Source organism: Leptodactylus fuscus, chromosome 9, assembly GCF_031893055.1.
Source record: "Leptodactylus fuscus isolate aLepFus1 chromosome 9, aLepFus1.hap2, whole genome shotgun sequence".
NCBI lineage: Eukaryota > Metazoa > Chordata > Amphibia > Anura > Leptodactylidae > Leptodactylus > Leptodactylus fuscus.
In genome coordinates, this window is record NC_134273.1 from 42,438,041 (window position 1) to 42,458,922 (window position 20,882).

General features: G+C 45.9%; 2 protein-coding genes across 2 annotated transcripts in view; both read left to right on the plus strand.

Annotated features, from left to right (window-relative positions):
- LOC142218274 (arf-GAP with dual PH domain-containing protein 1-like) overlaps positions 1–11,298 on the plus strand; it is a 43,438-nt gene extending 32,140 nt beyond the window's left edge. Inside the window, exon 11 of the mRNA XM_075286861.1 lies at positions 11,071–11,298. Within this exon, the coding sequence (XP_075142962.1) occupies positions 11,071–11,099 (29 nt within the window). The 3' untranslated portion in view covers positions 11,100–11,298. The remainder of the gene's footprint in view (positions 1–11,070) is intronic.
- An 89-nt stretch (positions 11,299–11,387) lies between these two features.
- Positions 11,388–12,769, plus strand: LOC142217841 (urotensin-2 receptor-like). Its single transcript, XM_075286161.1, has one exon. It carries the CDS (start codon positions 11,795–11,797, stop codon positions 12,767–12,769), a length of 975 nt encoding a protein of 324 aa, XP_075142262.1. The 5' UTR covers positions 11,388–11,794.
- Positions 12,770–20,882: the final 8,113 nt, after the last annotated feature.

A 20,882-nucleotide genomic window follows, 5' to 3' on the forward strand; every position in this document is an offset into this window, starting at 1 on the left:
CTTAGCGACCTTTGACGTAACTGTAAGTCATGGGTCGCATGGGGATGTATGGAGCGAGCGCACACGCTGAGCACACTCCATACAGAGCAGATGCCGGCTGTATCATACAGCCAGGACCTGCCACTAACAGCAGCGGTCGGTGCCCGAGCCGATCGCTGCTGTTAACCCTTTACACACTGCGGTCAAACGTGACCGCAGTGTGTAAACGGCGCGGGCGGCACGGGCGCCGCCATGTTTCGCCGATTTTTTTTTAAAAGTATCAAAACATTTCAAATACTATATAAATTTGGTATCACCGCGTTCGTACTGACACGTAGAACACAGGTAACATGTCATTTGTACCAAACAGTGAACGCTGTAAAAATTAAACCCATAAGAAAATGGCGCAAATGCATTTTTTCTCCAATTGCACCTCATTCTGAATTTTTTTCCAGCTTCCCAGTACATTGCACAGCATATTGAATGGTGCCATTACAAAGTACAATTTGTCCCGCAAACAATAAGCCATCATGTGACTCTGTGAACTGAAAAATGAAAAAGTTATGGCTCTTGAAATGTGAGGAGGGAAAAACGAAAATGCGAAACCAAAAAATGGCCTGGTCCTTAAGGGGTTAAATAGGATGAATTAAATAGTACAGTACCGAAGACAAAGACCAAAGATACTAAGATTATACATATAGTGCTGCAACAAATAAGGGCAATATCATAATAAGAAACAATCAGGCTATAGATATTCAAGGGTAGTCACTAAGACTGGTACAAAAAGGGATCTATAAATCAATAATACAAAGAAGGGAATCAGTATTCCATCTCCGTAATGTGCAACACAATGTAAAGCATATTACAAAATAAATAATTTAAATACACATAAAGTGCATCAAGATGAATCCATCCCAAACCAGTGCAGGGACAATCTGCTATACACAAGATGTATGAACAAACTGTACATATCAAGACCATGTAAGAGCAGCATGCTCTGTGCAAACAAATGGAAAGTGAGATACAGATATATAAAGACTCCAGGAAGATAAGGTCCAGTAAAATAAACAAATTGCAGCAGCATGTATACAAAGTAATGTCTATAACAGAAGGTGTAGTCACTAGAGATGAGCGAACAGTGTTCTATCGAACTCATGTTCGATCGGATATTAGGCTGTTCGGCATGTTCGAATCGAATCGAACACCGCGTGGTAAAGTGCGCCATTACTCGATTCCCCTCCCACCTTCCCTGGCGCCTTTTTTGCTCCAATAACAGCGCAGGGTAGGTGGGACAGGAACTACGACACCGGTGACGTTGAAAAAAGTAGGCAAAACCCATTGGCTGCCGAAAACATGTGACCTCTAATTTAAAAGAACAGCGACGCCCAGCTTCGCGTCATTCTGAGCTTGCAATTCACCGGGGACGGAGGTTTCCGTCCAGTTAGCTAGGGGTTAGATTCTGGGTAGGCAGGGACAGGCTAGGATAGGAAGGAGAAGACAACCAACAGCTCTTATAAGAGCTAAATTCCAGGGAGAAGCTTGTCAGTGTAACGTGGCACTGACGGGCTCAATCGCCGCAACCCAGCTTTCCCAGGATCCTGAATGGAATACACTGTCAGTGTATTCCCGTATACCCGATATATACCCCGATACCCGTTCCAACGGTGTGCCCCCCCACCTTCACCCCAGAAATACCCTGCAAGTCCCCTAGCAATAGAATTGGGGCTATATACACCCACAATTTTTACTACTGGTATACAGTGCCATTGTCTGACTGGGAATTCAAAGAATATATTGGGAATACAAATACCCTCATTTCTTGCTACTGCCATATAGTGCCAGTGTCTGACTGGGAATTCAAAGAATATATTGGGGTTACGTGCACCCACAATTTTTACTACTGGTATACAGTGCCATTGTCTGACTGGGAATTCAAAGAATATATTGGGAATACAAATACCCTCATTTCTTGCTACTGCCATATAGTGCCAGTGTCTGACTGGGAATTCAAAGAATATATTGGGGTTACGTGCACCCACAATTTTTACTACTGGTATACAGTGCCATTGTCTGACTGGGAATTCAAAGAATATATTGGGGTTATAAATACCCTCATTTCTTGCTACTGCCATATAGTGCCAGTTTCTGACTGGTAATTCAAAGAATATATTGGGGTTACGTGCACCCACAATTTTTACTACTGGTATACAGTGCCATTGTCTGACTGGGAATTCAAAGAATATATTGGGGTTATAAATACCCTCATTTCTTGCTACTGCCATATAGTGCCAGTTTCTGACTGGTAATTCAAAGAATATATTGGGGTTACGTGCACCCACAATTTTTACTACTGGTATACAGTGCCATTGTCTGACTGGGAATTCAAAGAATATATTGGGGTTATAAATACCCTCATTTCTTGCTACTGCCATATAGTGCCATTGTCTGACTGGGAATTCAAAGAATATATTGGGGTTACGTGCACCCACAATTTTTACTACTGGTATACAGTGCCATTGTCTGACTGGGAATTCAAAGAGTATATTGGGAATACAAATACCCTCATTTCTTGCTACTGCCATATAGTGCCAGTTTCTGACTGGGAATTCAAAGAATATATTGGGGTTACGTGCACCCACAATTTTTACTACTGGTATACAGTGCCATTGTCTGACTGGGAATTCAAAGAATATATTGGGGTTACGTGCACCCACAATTTTTACTACTGGTATACAGTGCCATTGTCTGACTGGGAATTCAAAGAGTATATTGGGAATACAAATACCCTCATTTCTTGCTACTGCCATATAGTGCCAGTGTCTGACTGGTAATTCAAAGAATATATTGGGGTTACGTGCACCCACAATTTTTACTACTGGTATACAGTGCCATTGTCTGACTGGGAATTCAAAGAGTATATTGGGAATACAAATACCCTCATTTCTTGCTACTGCCATATAGTGCCAGTGTCTGACTGGTAATTCAAAGAATATATTGGGGTTACGTGCACCCACAATTTTTACTACTGGTATACAGTGCCATTGTCTGACTGGGAATTCAAAGAATATATTGGGGTTATAAATACCCTCATTTCTTGCTACTGCCATATAGTGCCAGTTTCTGACTGGTAATTCAAAGAATATATTGGGGTTACGTGCACCCACAATTTTTACTACTGGTATACAGTGCCATTGTCTGACTGGGAATTCAAAGAGTATATTGGGAATACAAATACCCTCATTTCTTGCTACTGCCATATAGTGCCAGTGTCTGACTGGGAATTCAAAGAATATATTGGGGTTACGTGCACCCACAATTTTTACTACTGGTATACAGTGCCAATTTCTAACTAGGAATTCAAAATGCGCAAGGCTCCCGGAAAGGGACGTGGACGAGGCCGTGGGCGAGGTCGGGGGAATGGTTCTGGGGAGCAAGGTAGCAGTGAAGCCACAGGGCGTCCCGTGCCTACTCCTGTGGGGCAGCAAGCATTGCGCCACTCCACAGTGCCAGGGTTGCTTGCCACATTAACTAAACTGCAGGGTACAAACCTTAGTAGGCCCGAGAACCAGGAACAGGTCTTGCAATGGCTGTCAGAGAACGCTTACAGCACATTGTCCAGCAGCCAGTCAGACTCTGCCTCCTCTCCTCCTATTACCCAACAGTCTTGTCTTCCTTCCTCCCAAAATTCCGAAGCTTTACAGAACAATAACCCAAACTGTCCCTGCTCCCCAGAGCTGTTCTCCGCTCCTTTCATTGTCCCTCAACCTGCCTCTCCACGTCACGATTCCACGAACCTAACAGAGGAGCATCTGTGTCCAGATGCTCAAACACTAGAGTCTCCTCCATCTCCGTTCGATTTGGTGGTGGATGACCAGCAACCCACCCTCATCGACGATGATGTGACGCAGTTGCCGTCAGGGCATCCAGTTGACCGGCGCATTGTGCGGGAGGAGGAGATGAGACAGGAGTTGGAAGAGGAAGTGGTGGATGATGAGGACACTGACCCGACCTGGACAGGGGGGATGTCAAGCGGGGAAAGTAGTGTGGATGTTGAGGCAGGTGCAGCACCAAAAAGGGTAGCTAGAGGCAGAGGCAGAGGTCAGCAGCTTAGGCGAAGCCAGGCCACACCCGGAATCTCCCAAGATGTTCCAGTTCGTACCCAGCCCCGAAAAACTCCCACCTCGAGGGCACGTTTCTCGAAGATGTGGAGTTTTTTCAAGGAATGCGCCGAGGACAGATATAGTGTTGTCTGCACAATTTGCCTCTCGAAATTGATTAGGGGCTCTGAGAAGAGCAACCTGTCCACCACTTCAATGCGCCGTCATTTGGAATCCAAGCACTGGAATCAGTGGCAGGCAGCAACGGCAGGACAAAGGCCGCCTGCCGTTCACGCCACTGCCACTGCCTCTGCCACTGCCTCTGCCACTGCCACTGCTGACTGTGCTGGCGATGCACTCCAGAGGACGAGCCAGGACACCACTTCATCTGCCTCCGCCACTTTGTTGACTTCTACCTCATCCTCCCCTGGTCCTGTCTTATCTCCTTCTCCTGCACCATCAAAGGCACCATCAGGCGTTTCTTTACAACAACCCACCATCTCTCAGACATTGGAGCGGCGGCAGAAATACACTGCTAACCACCCACACGCGCAAGCCTTGAACGCCAACATCGCTAAACTGCTGGCCCAGGAGATGTTGGCGTTCCGGCTTGTTGAAACTCCCGCCTTCCTGGACCTGATGGCAACTGCGGCACCTCGCTATGCCGTCCCTAGCCGTCACTACTTCTTCCAGTGTGCCGTCCCCGCCTTGCACCAGCACGTGTCACTCAACATCAGGCGGGCCCTTAGTTCCGCGCTTTGCACAAAGGTCCACTTGACCACCGACGCGTGGACAAGTGCATGCGGACAGGGACGCTACATTTCACTGACGGCACACTGGGTGAATGTAGTTGAGGCTGGGACTGCTTCCCAAACTGGCCCGGTGTACCTCGTCTCCCCGCCTAACATTCCTGGCAGGGACACGAGAAGAACACCCCCCTCCTCCTCCTCCTCTACCGCCTCCTCCTCCGCCACCGCCTCCTCCTCCGCCACCGCCTCCTCCTCCGCTGTTAGATTGACCCCAGCTACGAGTTGGAAACGTTGCAGCACTGGCGTTGGTAGACGTCAGCAGGCTGTGCTGAAGCTGATCAGCTTGGGGGACAGACAGCACACTGCCTCCGAGGTGAGGGATGCCCTCCTCGATGAGACGGCAATATGGTTTGAGCCGCTGCACCTGGGCCCAGGCATGGTCGTTTGTGATAACGGCCGGAACCTGGTAGCAGCTCTGGAGCTTGCTGGACTCCAACATGTTCCATGCCTGGCCCACGTCTTCAACCTAGTGGTGCAACGTTTCCTAAAGAGCTACCCCAATGTTCCAGAGCTACTGGTGAAAGTGCGGCGCATGTGCGCCCACTTTCGCAAGTCAACAGTAGCCGCTGCTAGCTTAAAATCTCTCCAGCAACGCCTGCATGTGTCACAACACCGGCTTTTGTGCGACGTCCCCACACGCTGGAACTCAACGTTTCAGATGTTGAATAGAGTGGTTGAGCAGCAGAGACCTTTGATGGAATACCAGCTACAAAACCCTAGGGTGCCACAAAGTCAGCTGCCTCAGTTTCACATCCATGAGTGGCCATGGATGAGAGACCTTTGTGACATCCTACGGGTCTTTGAGGAGTCCACAAGGAGGGTGAGCTCTGAGGATGCGATGGTGAGCCTTACAATCCCGCTCTTGTGTGTTCTGAGAGAATCCCTGATTGACATCAGGGATAACTCAGATCACACAGAGGAGTTAGGGATAGCATCCGATCCGTCACAGCTGGAGAGTAGGTCCACACATCTGTCCACTTCACTGCGTTTAATGGAGGAGGAGGAGGAGGAGGAGGAGGAAGAAGAGTTGTCCGATGATGTGATGGTGATACAGGAGGCTTCCGGGCAACTTCGAATCGTCCCATTGTTGCAGCGCGGATGGGTAGACATGGAGGATGAGGAGGAAATGGAGATTGAACTTTCCGGTGGGGCCAGAGGAGTCATGCCAACTAACACTGTGGCAGACATGGCTGAGTTCATGTTGGGGTGCTTTACAACCGACAAGCGTATTGTCAAAATCATGGAGGACAACCAGTACTGGATCTTTGCTATCCTTGACCCCCGGTATAAAAACAACATCTCGTCTTTTATTCCGGTAGAGGGGAGGGCCAATCGCATCAATGCTTGCCACAGGCAATTGGTGCAGAATATGATGGAGATGTTTCCAGCATGTGACGTTGGCGGCAGGGAGGGCAGTTCCTCCAGTAGGCAACCAAGTTCTCACCGGTCCACACAAACGAGGGGCACACTGTCTAAGGTCTGGGACACCTTGATGGCACCCCCTCGCCAAAGTGCCGCCACGGAGGGTCCTAGTGTCACCAGGCGTGAGAAGTATAGGCGCATGTTGCGGGAATACCTTTCCGACCACAGCCCTGTCCTCTCCGACCCCTCTGCGCCCTACACGTATTGGGTGTCGAAGTTGGACCTGTGGCTTGAACTTGCCCTATATGCCTTGGAGGTGCTGTCCTGTCCTGCCGCCAGCGTCCTATCTGAGAGGGTGTTCAGTGCAGCCGGTGGCATCATCACTGACAAGCGCACCCGTCTGTCAGCTGAGAGTGCCGACCGGCTCACTTTGATAAAAATGAACCACCACTGGGTAGAGCCGTCATTTTTGTGCCCACCTGTGTAAAGCACCCCAACATGAAACTCCATGTCTGTACTCAACCTCTCCAATTCCTCCGCATCCTCATACTCATCCACCATAAGCGTTGCACAATTCTGCTAATACTAGGCTCCCTCCACCCTGATTTCCCCCAACTCTGCTGGTTAGAGGCTCCCTCCACCCTGATTTCCACCAACTCTGCTGGTTAGAGGCTCCCTCCACCATGAATTTGCCCAAACTGGGCTGTTTAGAGGCTCCCTCCACCATGAATTTGCCCAAACTGGGCTGTTTAGAGGCTCCCTCCACCATGAATTGGTCCAAACTGGGTTTTTTAGAGGCTCCCTCCACCATGAATTGGTCCAAACTGGGCTGGTTAGAGGCTCCCTCCACCATGAATTTGCCCAAACTGGGCTGTTTAGAGGCTCCCTCCACCATGAATTGGTCCAAACTGGGCTGGTTAGAGGCTCCCTCCACCATTAATTGGTCCAAACTGGGCTGGTTAGAGGCTCCCTCCACCATTAATTGGTCCAAACTGGGCTGGTTAGAGGCTCCCTCCACCATGAATTGGTCCAAACTGGGGTTTTTAGAGGCTCCCTCCACCATGAATTGGTCCAAACTTGGCTGTTTAGAGGCTCCCTCCACCATGAATTGGTCCAAACTGGGCTGGTTAGAGGCTCCCTCCACCATTAATTGGTCCAAACTGGGCTGGTTAGAGGCTCCCTCCACCATGAATTTGCCCAAACTGGGCTGTTTAGAGGCTCCCTCCACCATGAATTTGCCCAAACTGGGCTGTTTAGAGGCTCCCTCCACCATGAATTGGTCCAAACTGGGTTTTTTAGAGGCTCCCTCCACCATGAATTGGTCCAAACTGGGCTGGTTAGAGGCTCCCTCCACCATTAATTGGTCCAAACTGGGGTGGTTAGAGGCTCCCTCCACCATTAATTGGTCCAAACTGGGCTGGTTAGAGGCTCCCTCCACCATTAATTGGTCCAAACTGGGCTGGTTAGAGGCTCCCTCCACCATTAATTGGTCCAAACTGGGCTGTTTAGAGGCTCCCTCCACCATTAATTGGTCCAAACTGGGCTGGTTAGAGGCTCCCTCCACCATGAATTTGCCCAAACTGGGCTGTTTAGAGGCTCCCTCCACCATGAATTGGTCCAAACTGGGTTTTTTAGAGGCTCCCTCCACCATGAATTTGCCCAAACTGGGCTGGTTAGAGGCTCCCTCCACCATGAATTGGTCCAAGCTGGGTTTTTTAGAGGCTCCCTCCACCATGAATTTGCCCAAACTGGGCTGGTTAGAGGCTCCCTCCACCATGAATTGGTCCAAGCTGGGTTTTTTAGAGGCTCCCTCCACCATGAATTTGCCCAAACTGGGCTGGTTAGAGGCTCCCTCCACCATGAATTGGTCCAAACTGGGCTGGTTAGAGGCTCCCTCCACCATGAATTTGCCCAAACTGGGCTGTTTAGAGGCTCCCTCCACCATTAATTGGTCCAAACTGGGCTGGTTAGAGGCTTCCTCCACCATGAATTTGCCCAAACTGGGCTGTTTAGAGGCTCCCTCCACCATGAATTGGTCCAAACTGGGTTTTTTAGAGGCTCCCTCCACCATGAATTTGCCCAAACTGGGCTGTTTAGAGGCTCCCTCCACCATGAATTGGTCCAAACTGGGCTGGTTAGAGGCTCCCTCCACCATGAATTGGTCTTAACTGGGCTGGTTAGAGGCTCCCTCCACCATTAATTGGTCCAAACTGGGCTGGTTAGAGGCTCCCTCCACCATGAATTGGTCCAAACTGGGTTTTTTAGAGGCTCCCTCCACCATGAATTTGCCCAAACTGGGCTGTTTAGAGGCTCCCTCCACCATGAATTGGTCCAAACTGGGCTGGTTAGAGGCTCCCTCCACCATTAATTGGTCCAAACTGGGCTGGTTAGAGGCTCCCTCCACCATGAATTGGTCCAAACTGGGCTGGTTAGAGGCTCCCTCCACCATGAATTTGCCCAAACTGGGCTGTTTAGAGGCTCCCTCCACCATTAATTGGTCCAAACTGGGCTGGTTAGAGGCTCCCTCCACCATGAATTTGCCCAAACTGGGCTGTTTAGAGGCTCCCTCCACCATGAATTGGTCCAAACTGGGTTTTTTAGAGGCTCCCTCCACCATTAATTGGTCCAAACTGGGCTGGTTAGAGGCTCCCTCCACCATGAATTGGTCCAAACTGGGCTGGTTAGAGGCTCCCTCCACCATGAATTTGCCCAAACTGGGCTGTTTAGAGGCTCCCTCCACCATTAATTGGTCCAAACTGGGCTGGTTAGAGGCTCCCTCCACCATGAATTTGCCCAAACTGGGCTGTTTAGAGGCTCCCTCCACCATGAATTGGTCCAAACTGGGTTTTTTAGAGGCTCCCTCCACCATGAATTGGTCCAAACTGGGCTGGTTAGAGGCTCCCTCCACCATGAATTTCCCAAAACTTGGCTGTTTAGAGGCTCCCTCCACCATGAATTGGTCCAAACTGGGCTGGTTAGAGGCTCCCTCCACCATTAATTGGTCCAAACTGGGCTGGTTAGAGGCTCCCTCCACCATGAATTGGTCCAAACTGGGTTTTTTAGAGGCTCCCTCCACCATGAATTTGCCCAAACTGGGCTGTTTAGAGGCTCCCTCCACCATGAATTGGTCCAAACTGGGCTGGTTAGAGGCTCCCTCCACCATTAATTGGTCCAAACTGGGCTGGTTAGAGGCTCCCTCCACCATTAATTGGTCCAAACTGGGCTGGTTAGAGGCTCCCTCCACCATGAATTTGCCCAAACTGGGCTGGTTAGAGGCTCCCTCCACCATGAATTGGTCCAAACTGGGTTTTTTAGAGGCTCCCTCCACCATGAATTTGCCCAAACTGGGCTGGTTAGAGGCTCCCTCCACCATGAATTGGTCCAAACTGGGGTTTTTAGAGGCTCCCTCCACCATGAATTTGCCCAAACTGGGGTGTTTAGAGGCTCCCTCCACCATGAATTTGCCCAAACTCTGCTGGTTAGAGGCTCAATCCACCCTGATTTTCAAAACAAATGTTGGTGCCAACCTCAACTTACTACAAGGGCCAAATTCACTGCTGGTGACAAGCTCTCCTCACTGCAAGTGCCAAATACACATGTTTCAAGGTGTTTTCCTACTGTCAGAGAGGTGGTATTGAGTGTGTAAAGTGTGTAGTTGTTAGGCTGTGATGTTGGGGTAATAGAGGGTCTTTGGTGTGTTAGATGCCCCCAGACATGCTTCCCCTGCTGTCCCAGTGTCATTCCAGAGGTGTTGGCATCATTTCCTGGGGTGTCATAGTGGACTTGGTGACCCTCCAGACACGGATTTGGGTTTCCCCCTTAACGAGTATCTGTTCCCCATAGACTATAATGGGGTTCGAAACCCGTTCGAACACACGAACATTGAGCGGCTGTTCGAATCGAATTTCGAACCTCGAACATTTTAGTGTTCGCTCATCTCTAGTAGTCACCTATAGTTATACACTGAATTAGGCACCAATGTAAAGATAAGGTACAAAAGTAATCATTCCCATGATGTTAAGTAACGTGAACACCTGCCAAGGACAGATCCTCACCTTCCCCAGATGTTGTCCTTGGCAAGATTCAACCCCTGGACTCCAGCGCCGCAAGGTTATAGTGCTAACCACTGGGCCCATAACTTCACTGATTCCAACAAATTTGACATTTTTTCTGAAGCCCCTACCATTCCGGAGCAATCAATTGTGTTAGTTTCCACACAATAATCATTCCAATTGTCTAGTGAGCGGTCCCTCTCTATCTCCTCTAGTTGAAGACCGCCAACCTGACAAAAGGGAGCATAATTGTGCTTGCTTAAAGAGGACCTTTCATGTCCTCGGGCACATGTTTTATATACCGCTAGAAAGCCAACAGTGTGTTGAATTCAGAACACTGTCGGCTTTCCAGTTATGTGCCCCAGGGCTGGAGATAACGGTGCATTTACCGATACCTCTTAACTGTCAGATGGGCGTTTCTGACAGTCTAGCCAGCCAATTGTTTTGACCTGGATGATTCTGCTGAATTCTTTACTGTATATGTTCAGAGCAGGCATTGGCAATTTTTTCAGGTTTAGCAAAAAAAAAAAAAAAAAGAAGCACATCCTGCAGGACTCTTACCATGAAAACAAGAGATGGGCCCAATGATGTGTGTAAGATCTGGCTCAACGTCTTGGCATCTAAACATGACCTTTGATTTTTCGAGTCCGTCACAGTGATGCCTGGATATAATCAGAGCTCTGTTATATATTGTAACTATATGTCCTTCCATGTCTATAGGTTTATTAGTCCTTCACTAAATTCATTTTCATTTTTCTTCTTTTTTTCTAGTCGAGGCTCAGTTTAAACACCGTTCCTAACACAAGAAATCCTCCGATTCTTTAAGTTTCTCCGTGTAAACATTCCAGCCCTTCAGACACTGGACTGCTATATTCGCCATGTACCGTATTTCAGCATGTTGTTGAACATAAGTCTGTTTTATCGTATAGTAAATCCTCTTTTAACTACGTGCCAGGCAATGTTTGCACTGCCTATTAAACCATTTCCAAGAAAAAGTAACCCATGTAGTCTTTCAGTTTTTTTTCTATTTTGTTAAAAATTGCCTCCAGAGATTCCGAAATTTGTGCAACATCCACGTTGGATAGACATATGGATCAGTATCACTGTTTAGATGGAGCCCACAGATTGTCATGAAGCAAGGAAGGGGCGGAGAGCAGGGCGGCATCTAGAAGACCACGTAAATCTCACCACATGCTCACTCTATACACCTCTGTGTGAAGGAAGTTTTTGGTTTTATGTCCAAGCTGCTAGATGGGCTGATGAAGAATGTGAAGGTAGAAACCTGGAAGGAAGCGTTGTGGAAATAACTTCTGAGATTGTCTGCTGGTAAAGATCACTCTCTTGGGTTTAATTTCATAGGACGGAAAGCTAGAACTGATACAGGAGATCAGTGGGAGATGATGACTTATGGACCAAATCATTCATTTACATTGTGAAGAATACAATAGACTCTTGAGACAAGATCCTACCTGTCTATCCAGTTTCATGTGTGAACATGAGAATGGACGTACAAGACGAAGGCAACATATCTATGGAATCTCCAGGCTCCGGGGAGGAGGTTCTGGTTACGTCCTCTTTGAGTGCGGTACTTGCTGTCATGTTTCTCCTAGGGATGGCTGGAAACCTATATGTATTGGTGATTACTGTCTTATGTCAGAGACCTGTAGGCTCTATGTGTGTCCATGTGGTGAATCTTGCATTGGCAGATCTTTTATATCTATCGACCATTCCTTTTGTAGTCAGCACATACCTGGCCAGAAACTGGTACTTTGGGGATATTGGTTGCAGACTTCTTCTCAGTATGGACTTGTTCACCATGCATGCCAGCATATATACCCTTACTGCAATGAGTTTAGAGAGACACCAGGTGATAGTGCAACCTTTAAAGGCTCGTATTTCCCAGTGCTATCGAAAGCTGACAAGCTTGACAATCTGGCTTATATCCTTTCTCCTCACCTTGCCCATGATGTGCATGATGCGATTACAGGACAGCCAAAATGGCTCAGGTAAGAAAATCTGCTTTCCTACATGGACACCCGAGTCATTCCGACACTACCTGACAGTCCTATTCTTTACAAGCATTCTGGGTCCTGGTCTGATCATATTATACCTCTATTCCTGCCTTGCAAGGGCATACTGGATGTCTGGACAAGAACTTCGACGGTCAAGCCGGAAACTAAATCAGTGTGTTATGTTCCGCATATTTACAATCATCATTGTATATTGGGCCTGTTTTGTTCCTTTCTGGGCATGGCAGTTGGCAAAATCATATCAATGTGAATTTTTAGGACTGGCACCATCTGCTCAGATTTACCTGAACTTTGGAGTTACCTGCTTAACCTATGCCAACAGTTGTGTAAATCCTCTCCTATATACGTTGTTGACGCGTAACTATAAGGAGTATGTAACCAAACGGATGCGCGAAGCCAATACGGACATGCAGAAAAGACTCTGGGGAGATAAATCCTAGGACTATCATCTAGATGAAGGAAATATAATCTGATGATATTATGGAAGCTATCGATCAGGACTATATTGTAATTTGTATTCCCCAAAGCAGACAACTGGGCTTTTGTTTTGTATGGCCATTGCATGCCCTGTGATGTTGTAACCTAAAAAGTCTGAGAGTTCAGACAGAATTTCACAGATGTTTCTGAAATATTTGCAGATAACTTGTCATTGGCCAGCACAAGAAGACTGTAAAATGTATACTTCACAGCAGCCTGTAATCTGTATGTGCTGGCAGAGGTTCATGTCAATGTACAGTATATGTAGTTAACCCCTTAGTTAGTGTTATATATTAGTGGTTACCATTAGAAGCGATATAAAATCTGTATGCTGCTTTATAAGTGAAATAACATGTTGATAATTTGCAGACATATGTAACACTTATTAACCAACTTTATTGTAGTGTAAGTAAATGGTTAAATAAACTCTGCAATCATTTACTTAGCACAATCTCAGTGTATCATATCAAGATATGTGAGTGATACAGTGAGTGATGGCTGCTCCCAGGGCGGCTGAGGATAAGGACTGACGCTATTCTCATGGTGGTTTTCCATAATGTTCAATGTTATACACCAAAAATCTCCTTCAGACGCTTAACATGTGTGCTTTTGGGTTGTCCCATCATAAGGATCCTATCTATACTGTTTGTTAATGTGAATGTAAGACTTTTCCTAAATACATTGCTTCAGCAAAACTGCTTTGTTTGTCCACTATATTACTTTACTAGCTGGTACCTGCGACTTCGTCTGCGGTGATTGTAGAAGTGGGTATATACAGGCATGGGTAAGGTTTTCGTAATGTGTATAAGGTATGGGGTATGAAATGTAACTTTGTATCTTGTTTTTGCTGTAATTCAGAGAATACGTGAGACTTTTGTGTTAAAGTTAATTTGTATTTGAGCTGCTATACGGTGTTGTGAGAAACTTTACATAGTGACTTTGGGACAGAGGTATTTGAAGTTAACCCTTTCCCGCCGATGGCATTTTTTGATTTTCGTTTTTGACTCCCCTCCTTCTAAACCCCATAACTTTTTTATTTCTCCGCTCCCAGAGCCATATGAGGTCTTAATTTTTGCGGGACAAATTTTTCTTCATGATGCCACCATTAATTATTCTATATAATGTACTGGGAAGCAGGGAAAAAATTCAGAATGGGGTGGATTTGAAGAAAAAATGCATTTCTGCGACTTTCTTACGGGCTTTGGTTTTATGGCGTTCACTGTGCAACCAAAATGACATGTCCCCTGTATTCTGTGTTTCGTTACGATTCCGGGGATACCAAATTTATATGGTTTTATTTACATTTTGACCCCTTAAAAAAAATCCAAAACTGTGTTAAAAATTTTTTTGAAAAGTCGGCATATTCTGACAGCCGTAATTTTTTTATACATGCGTGTACGGGGATGTATAGGGCGTCTTTTTTTGCGGGGTCGGGTGTACTTTGTAGTTCTACCATTTTCGGGAAATGTTATTGCTTTGATCACTTTTTATTCAAATTTTTATCAGAATCAAAACAGTGAAAAAATGGCGGTTTGGCACTTTTGACCATTTTTCCCGCTACGGCGTTTACCAAACAGGAAAAATATTTGTATATCTTTGTAGAGCGGGCGATTTCGGACGTGGGGATACCTAACATGTATGTGTTTCACAGTTTTTAACTACTTTTATATGTGTTCTAGGGAAAGGGGGGGGATTTGAATTTTTAATCCTTTTTATTTATTTTTTTATATTTTTTTTACTTTTTTTAAACTTTTTTTATGCATTTATTAGACCGCCTAGGGGTATTGACATGGGTGGGCGGTGTCGCGGACTGTCAGAGCGGTGGGGGTCGGCAAACATGGCTGCTCCGGAGCGTTATAGAGAGCCTCCTGGAGTATCGGTAAGGTGAGGGGCAAAGTGGTAAAGTATATGTATATGAGATTGTGTGGGGTTAGGGGCGAGGCTGTAGAGGGCAATATGAATTTTGTGGCTTGCTATGGTCCAAAGTGTGTGAGATTGCAGAGATGGTGGTGTGAGTTTGGGTTTTGTGGGGGTCCTGGCACAAACGTATGTGCGCTATTGTGACGAAAAGTAGCCTATTGTTTAATCGGGTGTATTAACTATGTTTGTGGAAAATTTCAGCCAAATTGGTGGAACGGTTTTTCCGTGATTGAGGAACAAACATCCGAACATGCAAACATCCAAACACACAAACCCACAAACTCACAAACATTCACATTTATAATATTAATAGGATTCATTTTTTTGGGACACATCCCTTGACTTATCTAGTCCTAAGTCAAGAGATGTATCTGCTGCTCTGAGGGGGGAGGGGCTAAGTGCACAGGAGCGAGCCTGGAGGGGGGGGTAGTTTACCCTTTGGGGGGAAGGGGCCGCCAATACAGACCCAGCATCCGCTGTTATAGAGAGGTGGATGCCGGGGACGGTTAGACGCCAGCACAGATGCCTGCAACATCACTATGCTTCTGTCCTGCATGAAGCCAGCAGCGGCAGAAGCGATACTGCTATTTCGGGGCGGGGGGCCGAGGAGCGGAATAACAGCATCGCTTCTGCCGCTGCTGGCTTCATGCAGGACAGAAGCATAGCGATGTTGCAGGCATTTGTGCTGGCGTCTACACTTCCCAGCATCCGCCTCTCTATTACAGCGGATGCCGGGTCTGTATTCACATATGCAAAGCCAAGCGGCGAGATGCCGCTGGCCCTGCGTGCGCGCTTATAGACCAGTCTAGCCTTCACAATGCGAATACAGACCCGGCACCCGCTGTAATAGAGAGAGGCGGATGTCGGGTCTGTATTCGCATTGTGAAGGCTAGACTGGTCTATGAGTGCGAACGCAGGGCCAGCGGCATCTCGCCACTTGGCTTTGCATATGTGACCCCGCCCACCAATGATGCAACAAAGCCGGAAGACAGAAGATTTTACAACAACGAAGACTGGTGAGTATGCGACGTGGGAATACCCCTTTAAGGCTGATAATCCTCTTAATGCTTTTCTTTTTAACTGTATGATAAAATACAGCACACTGTGCACTCCTATGTAGTGGGCCACTGCAAAAACGTATATGCTGTACTGTATACTTTTTAACATTAGTGGATGGCTATGGGCAAATGTATGATACTGTCTGACTACTCAGTGGCACATATCAAAGCTTGTACCATTGGTTTATTTGTCTTGGGGTCCATTCACAGCTAGGAGAAAAAGTAACGGTAACCCATTGAAGTCAATGGAAGGCTTTTTTTCAGTGCTGAATATGACTCAGATTCCACACCAAATTCCGCGCACTGCACCAGCATCCACTTAAGCACTCCGCTCCAGATTAGGCCCAATAAATGGGCCTAGTCGGGAGGAAGGAGTGTCTTCAAGCCGATTCGTGAGGCAACTCCGTCTGAAGAATGAACATGTCCATTCTTTTTCCCAGGAGTCGGAACAAACGGCTCACGGAAAAAAAACCTGACCGGCTCCCATTGATTTCAATGGGAGCCGTCTTTTGGTCAGGATTTTGAGGCAGATATGGCTTCAAAATCCTGACCAAAATACCCCGTGTGAACTTAAAGGGGTATTCTCATGTCGCATACTCACCAGTCTTTGCTGCTGTAAAATCTTCTGTCTTCCTGCTTTGTTGCGTCATTGGTGGGCGGGGTTACATATGCAAAGCCAGCAGCGAGATGCCACTGGCCCTGCGTGTGCACTCATAGATGGTGAGACCAGTCAGTTCTCCAGCCTTCACAATGCCAATACAGACCCAGCATCCGCTGTAATAGAGAGGCGGATGCCGGGGAGGGTTAGACGCCGGCACAGGTGCCTGCAACATCGCTACGTTCCTGCTCTGCATGAAGCCAGCAGCGGCAGGAGTGATGCTGCTATTCCGCTCCTCCGCCTCTGACTTTTGACCAGATAAGTCAAGGGCTGTGTCAACAAAGAAATGAATAAAGTAAGATACTGGACAAACAAAGCAGTTTTGCTGAAGCAATGTATTTAGGAAAAGTCTTACATTCACATTAACAAGCAGTGTAGATAGGATCCTTGTGATGGGACAACCCCTTTAACCTTAGAGGTTCTGTTAGGAGTCTCCACAGCAGATTCCATCAAAAATCAAAGTCCTGCATGTTGTCCTGGCGTTGTTGACATAATGTGGGTCTATTTCAATTGTAAAATGGGATTAGCTTCAAGAAACCTACCCTCTTAAGGCAGAATTATGTGTACAACATCTGCAAAGGTTACTTTACTTCTTGCACAATGCAATATACATATATATATTGTGACAGGACCAGGGGAAAAGTGGTAAAAGGAGTATACATTTCTCCCAGGTTCCTGTCATACACAATCTAGGTGCAGCGGAGCAAAGCTGCGTTCCTTGCTGGTGGGTCTTACCAAAACCCTGGTAAAGGTCTGGCTGCTGGAGCAGGAAGTATTGGTGTCTCTACTCCATTCAGCCACTCCAGGTTTTGGGATATGTGGGGTTAAATCCTTGCTATCCAGAATTATGTGTATAAAAGGGCAGTCAGCCCATAGATATATGGCTCGCTCTGCTCCTGGGAAACTATTTGTGAGTAATATGGCTGTATTTTGGTGTTTAGGGAGCTGTGCAGAAGGCCCAGCTCTCATAGTTAGGATACCTGCTGTTGACGGCTAGGATTTTATTTTGTATTGTTTCTGTGTAATTTTGCCTGGGAAATTCCTAATAAAACTGGTTGTGGCCAGTTGCACCATATTCTGCTGGATTGGACTTTCATTTTTGTGCAAAAAAGTGCTCATCTATCTGAGGAGACGACGATCTCTGAACTAATCCCGTTACAATATATAGGCATAATAAACTGCAGTACATGTAAATTGTGTATTACAGCAGTGATTCAGCCCTCTAGTAATGAAGTGCCCATAAAATAAACTGTTTTAAAAAAATAAACATATGTGTCATGCCAAAATTTTGTACAACCCACAACGCGAACAAACTGAATAAAAATCCATTAAAATTTGCATGTACCCCAAAACTCACTCCCAACCATAAAAAACAAGCCGTTATGCTTGGTTCACACATCAGTATGCCACCTGTTCATTTGAATTCAGTTTGAGACTAAAAACGGACTGATGCACATACTGATTGTATACTGACATGTATAATAAATGTCCTTATCTCTACTCTGTTTACAATTTTCTACTTTTAATCCCCTTATCTGTCCTCTAGGGGGCGGACAGTGTTTGCTATCAGCATAAAAAGGTGTCAGTATACAATCAGTGTGTGCATCAGTCCGTTTTTAGTCTCAAACTGTCTCAACGGACGGATGACATACTGATGTGTGAACCAAGCCGTTACAAAGGTGGCTTTTCAAAAATCTGTTGCACAAGTAGTAACCTAAAAACATACATACAGGTTATTGTTGTAACCATAGTGACCTGCAGAATAAAATTAAGAAACAATTAGAAACTAAATTGCAATATTTTTCCCATACTCCCAGAAAGAGTTAATAAAGTTAATCAATAAATGCTCTGTATGACAAATACAACTCATCCTGCAAAAAAAAAAACAAAAACAAAAAAAAAACTCTCATGTAGCTACGTCAACTGAAAAATAAAGGTTGAGAAGGGGTTAAGAAGTCAGGCACATGTGTTAGCAGGACTAAATAGTCCAGGTATTCAACCTACTGTATAACTGAGAAGAAGAATGCAGGAGATTCAGGAGATCTAGTACAAGGAACAGCAGACTATTTGCAGCATTGTAGCAAAACATTTGTTTTCAGGGGTTTTTTATTCTCTAAAGAAACTTTGAAAAAATGAGATCTAGAATCAGATTGTTTGCTGCTCTGCTTCTCCTCTGTATTAGTTTTCATAAATCTCCTCACTTTTTAAGTATCTTCTCCAGTGGATGCATTTGAGGGGTACCTGAGTTTTTAATCTAAAATTGAAATATGTGTGGGGTCTTATTGTCAGTTTGTTATATGGCTAGATAAGCCTTCATACATGGTGTCCTAATAGTTTTTCTACTGCTAATAGCTCCAGTATGGCTGCAGTATATTTTACATTTCTGTCTCAGGCTGTGGGAGGGTACAATAAAGATGTAGAGGCATAGACAGTACACTTATATCATCCAGAGGCATAGACAGTACACGTATGTCATCCAGAGGCATAGACCGTACACGTATATCATCCAGAGGCATAGACAGCACACATATGTCATCCATGGGACGAATATGCAAATCTGTCTTCCATGATGTCATTAGTATCATCCAGGGGCATAGACAGCACACTTATGTCATCCATGGACAAGAAAGGTGTTTTACACTATGCTTTAGTGTCTGATAATAATAAGAAAAAAACAGATTTGGGCCTCTTGCAGACGATCGGGGGTGAGATCAGTGTGCTATCTGAGTTTTTCGAGGATAGCATAGAGACCTCATTCATTTGTATGGGCACATGTGCACAACCATGATTTCCACGGATCAGTGTGTAGGTCGAAAATCACTGCCGCAAAATATAGATCCAGGTCCTTTTCTATTCAGTGCTTGCGGAATGAACTTTTCCATAGAAGCCTATGGGAGACGAAAAACCTAGGACAGCACACTGATGTACTCAGTGTGTCATCAATGTGCTGGCCGTTTTTGCGGCGAACAAGCTAAAGCGTCCTTAGATGTCTCCTGTGGGGTTTTTTGGTGGATCTGCAAACTAGGATCACACACTGAGGACATAGTGATGGTACACTGTCCAGTTTTCCGGACATATGGCACTGATGCTGAAGAAGCGCTGAAGACACTCTGTCCGCAAAAGAAGGGACATTGATTACTAGTTTGCTGACTGATAAATGCACATGGTCATCTGCATGCGGCCTTAGGCTAAGACCCTACATAGTGGGCCACAGCAGAAAAATGTTGTACAAAAAAAACACACTGGCAACGCTTCATGGTTTTTCTGGCAGCGCATTTCTCAGAAAGTCCACAGAGGTTTCCTCTTCTCTGGACTTTCTGCTTCGACTATTCCTAAAGGGAAACCACTGGCGTTTCTGTGGGTATAATTGGCATGTTGTGATATCTAAAACTGCAACAGTTTTGGAAATTGCAGTATGTCCTCTGCATGTATTTTTCCACAATGTGTGAATGGGATTCACTAGAATCCCATCCACTTTGCAGAGACTGTAAAACACCACTTTTTCTTCCGTGGCCAAACCGCAGCGTTTATATCTGCGTCCATTTTCTTCTGATCTTAGTACCTGCATTTAGCAGATGCTATAAAAGTGTTGTAAATGGTCCTTAAGGCTGAACTCACACACATTGTTTTACTGTTCTGTTTCTTTCAGAATACAGCATGCTCAGGGTATGACATTTTTGTAAATGGTCCCTAAGGCTGAACTCACACACATTGTTTTACTGTTCTGTTTCTTTCAGAGTACAGCATGCTCAGGGTATGACATTTTTTGGGCTGCATAATTCACACTAGGCTCACACTAGGAGCGCCATGGTCTCCATTGTTCAGGTCTGTTAGGGGGACTGAACCACAGAGAAGAGGACCACTACATCAGCGGCTACAAACTGAGCTTGGCAGATCCCATTGACTACAACGGGCTCTGCCGGGTGTCCATTGTATTTAAACAGAAAACGGCTGGACTTTCTTCTCCACTCACTTGACACAGTGCCGTATTATTTGTTGGTGCACATGTATATGTAGCCTTAGGGGGCGCTCACACTAGCGCCTGCTGTTTGTCCATCATAAATCTGCCAAAATTGCAGAAAAACAGATTGGGAACGGTTTGAAAATGGTCCGTATAAAAACCCATTCACTCCAATGGGTTTTTAAAGCAATCCACAGGTGTCCGCTTGCAGCCTCTCCGCCATGAATCCGCTTTTATTGGAGGAACACAAAGTCCTGCATGTTTGACTTTGTGTCCATCCAAAAAAAGCGGATTCACGGCAGAGAAGCTGCAAACAGACACCTGCATATTGCTTTAAAAACCCATTGAAGTGAATGAAGTGAGTGAACGTATACTCAGTGTGAATGCACCCTTAGCAGGAATAGATGCTGAAGAAATACAAGGGTGATTAGCTCCCTCTTGTGGCAGCTCTATGCAGCACTATTAGATTATGGATCAAT

What these genes read in the sequence shown, in the direction of transcription:
- LOC142217841 (XM_075286161.1), top strand. Translation starts at nt 11,795, where the DNA reads ATGAGAATGGACGTACAAGACGAAGGCAACATATCTATGGAATCTCCA.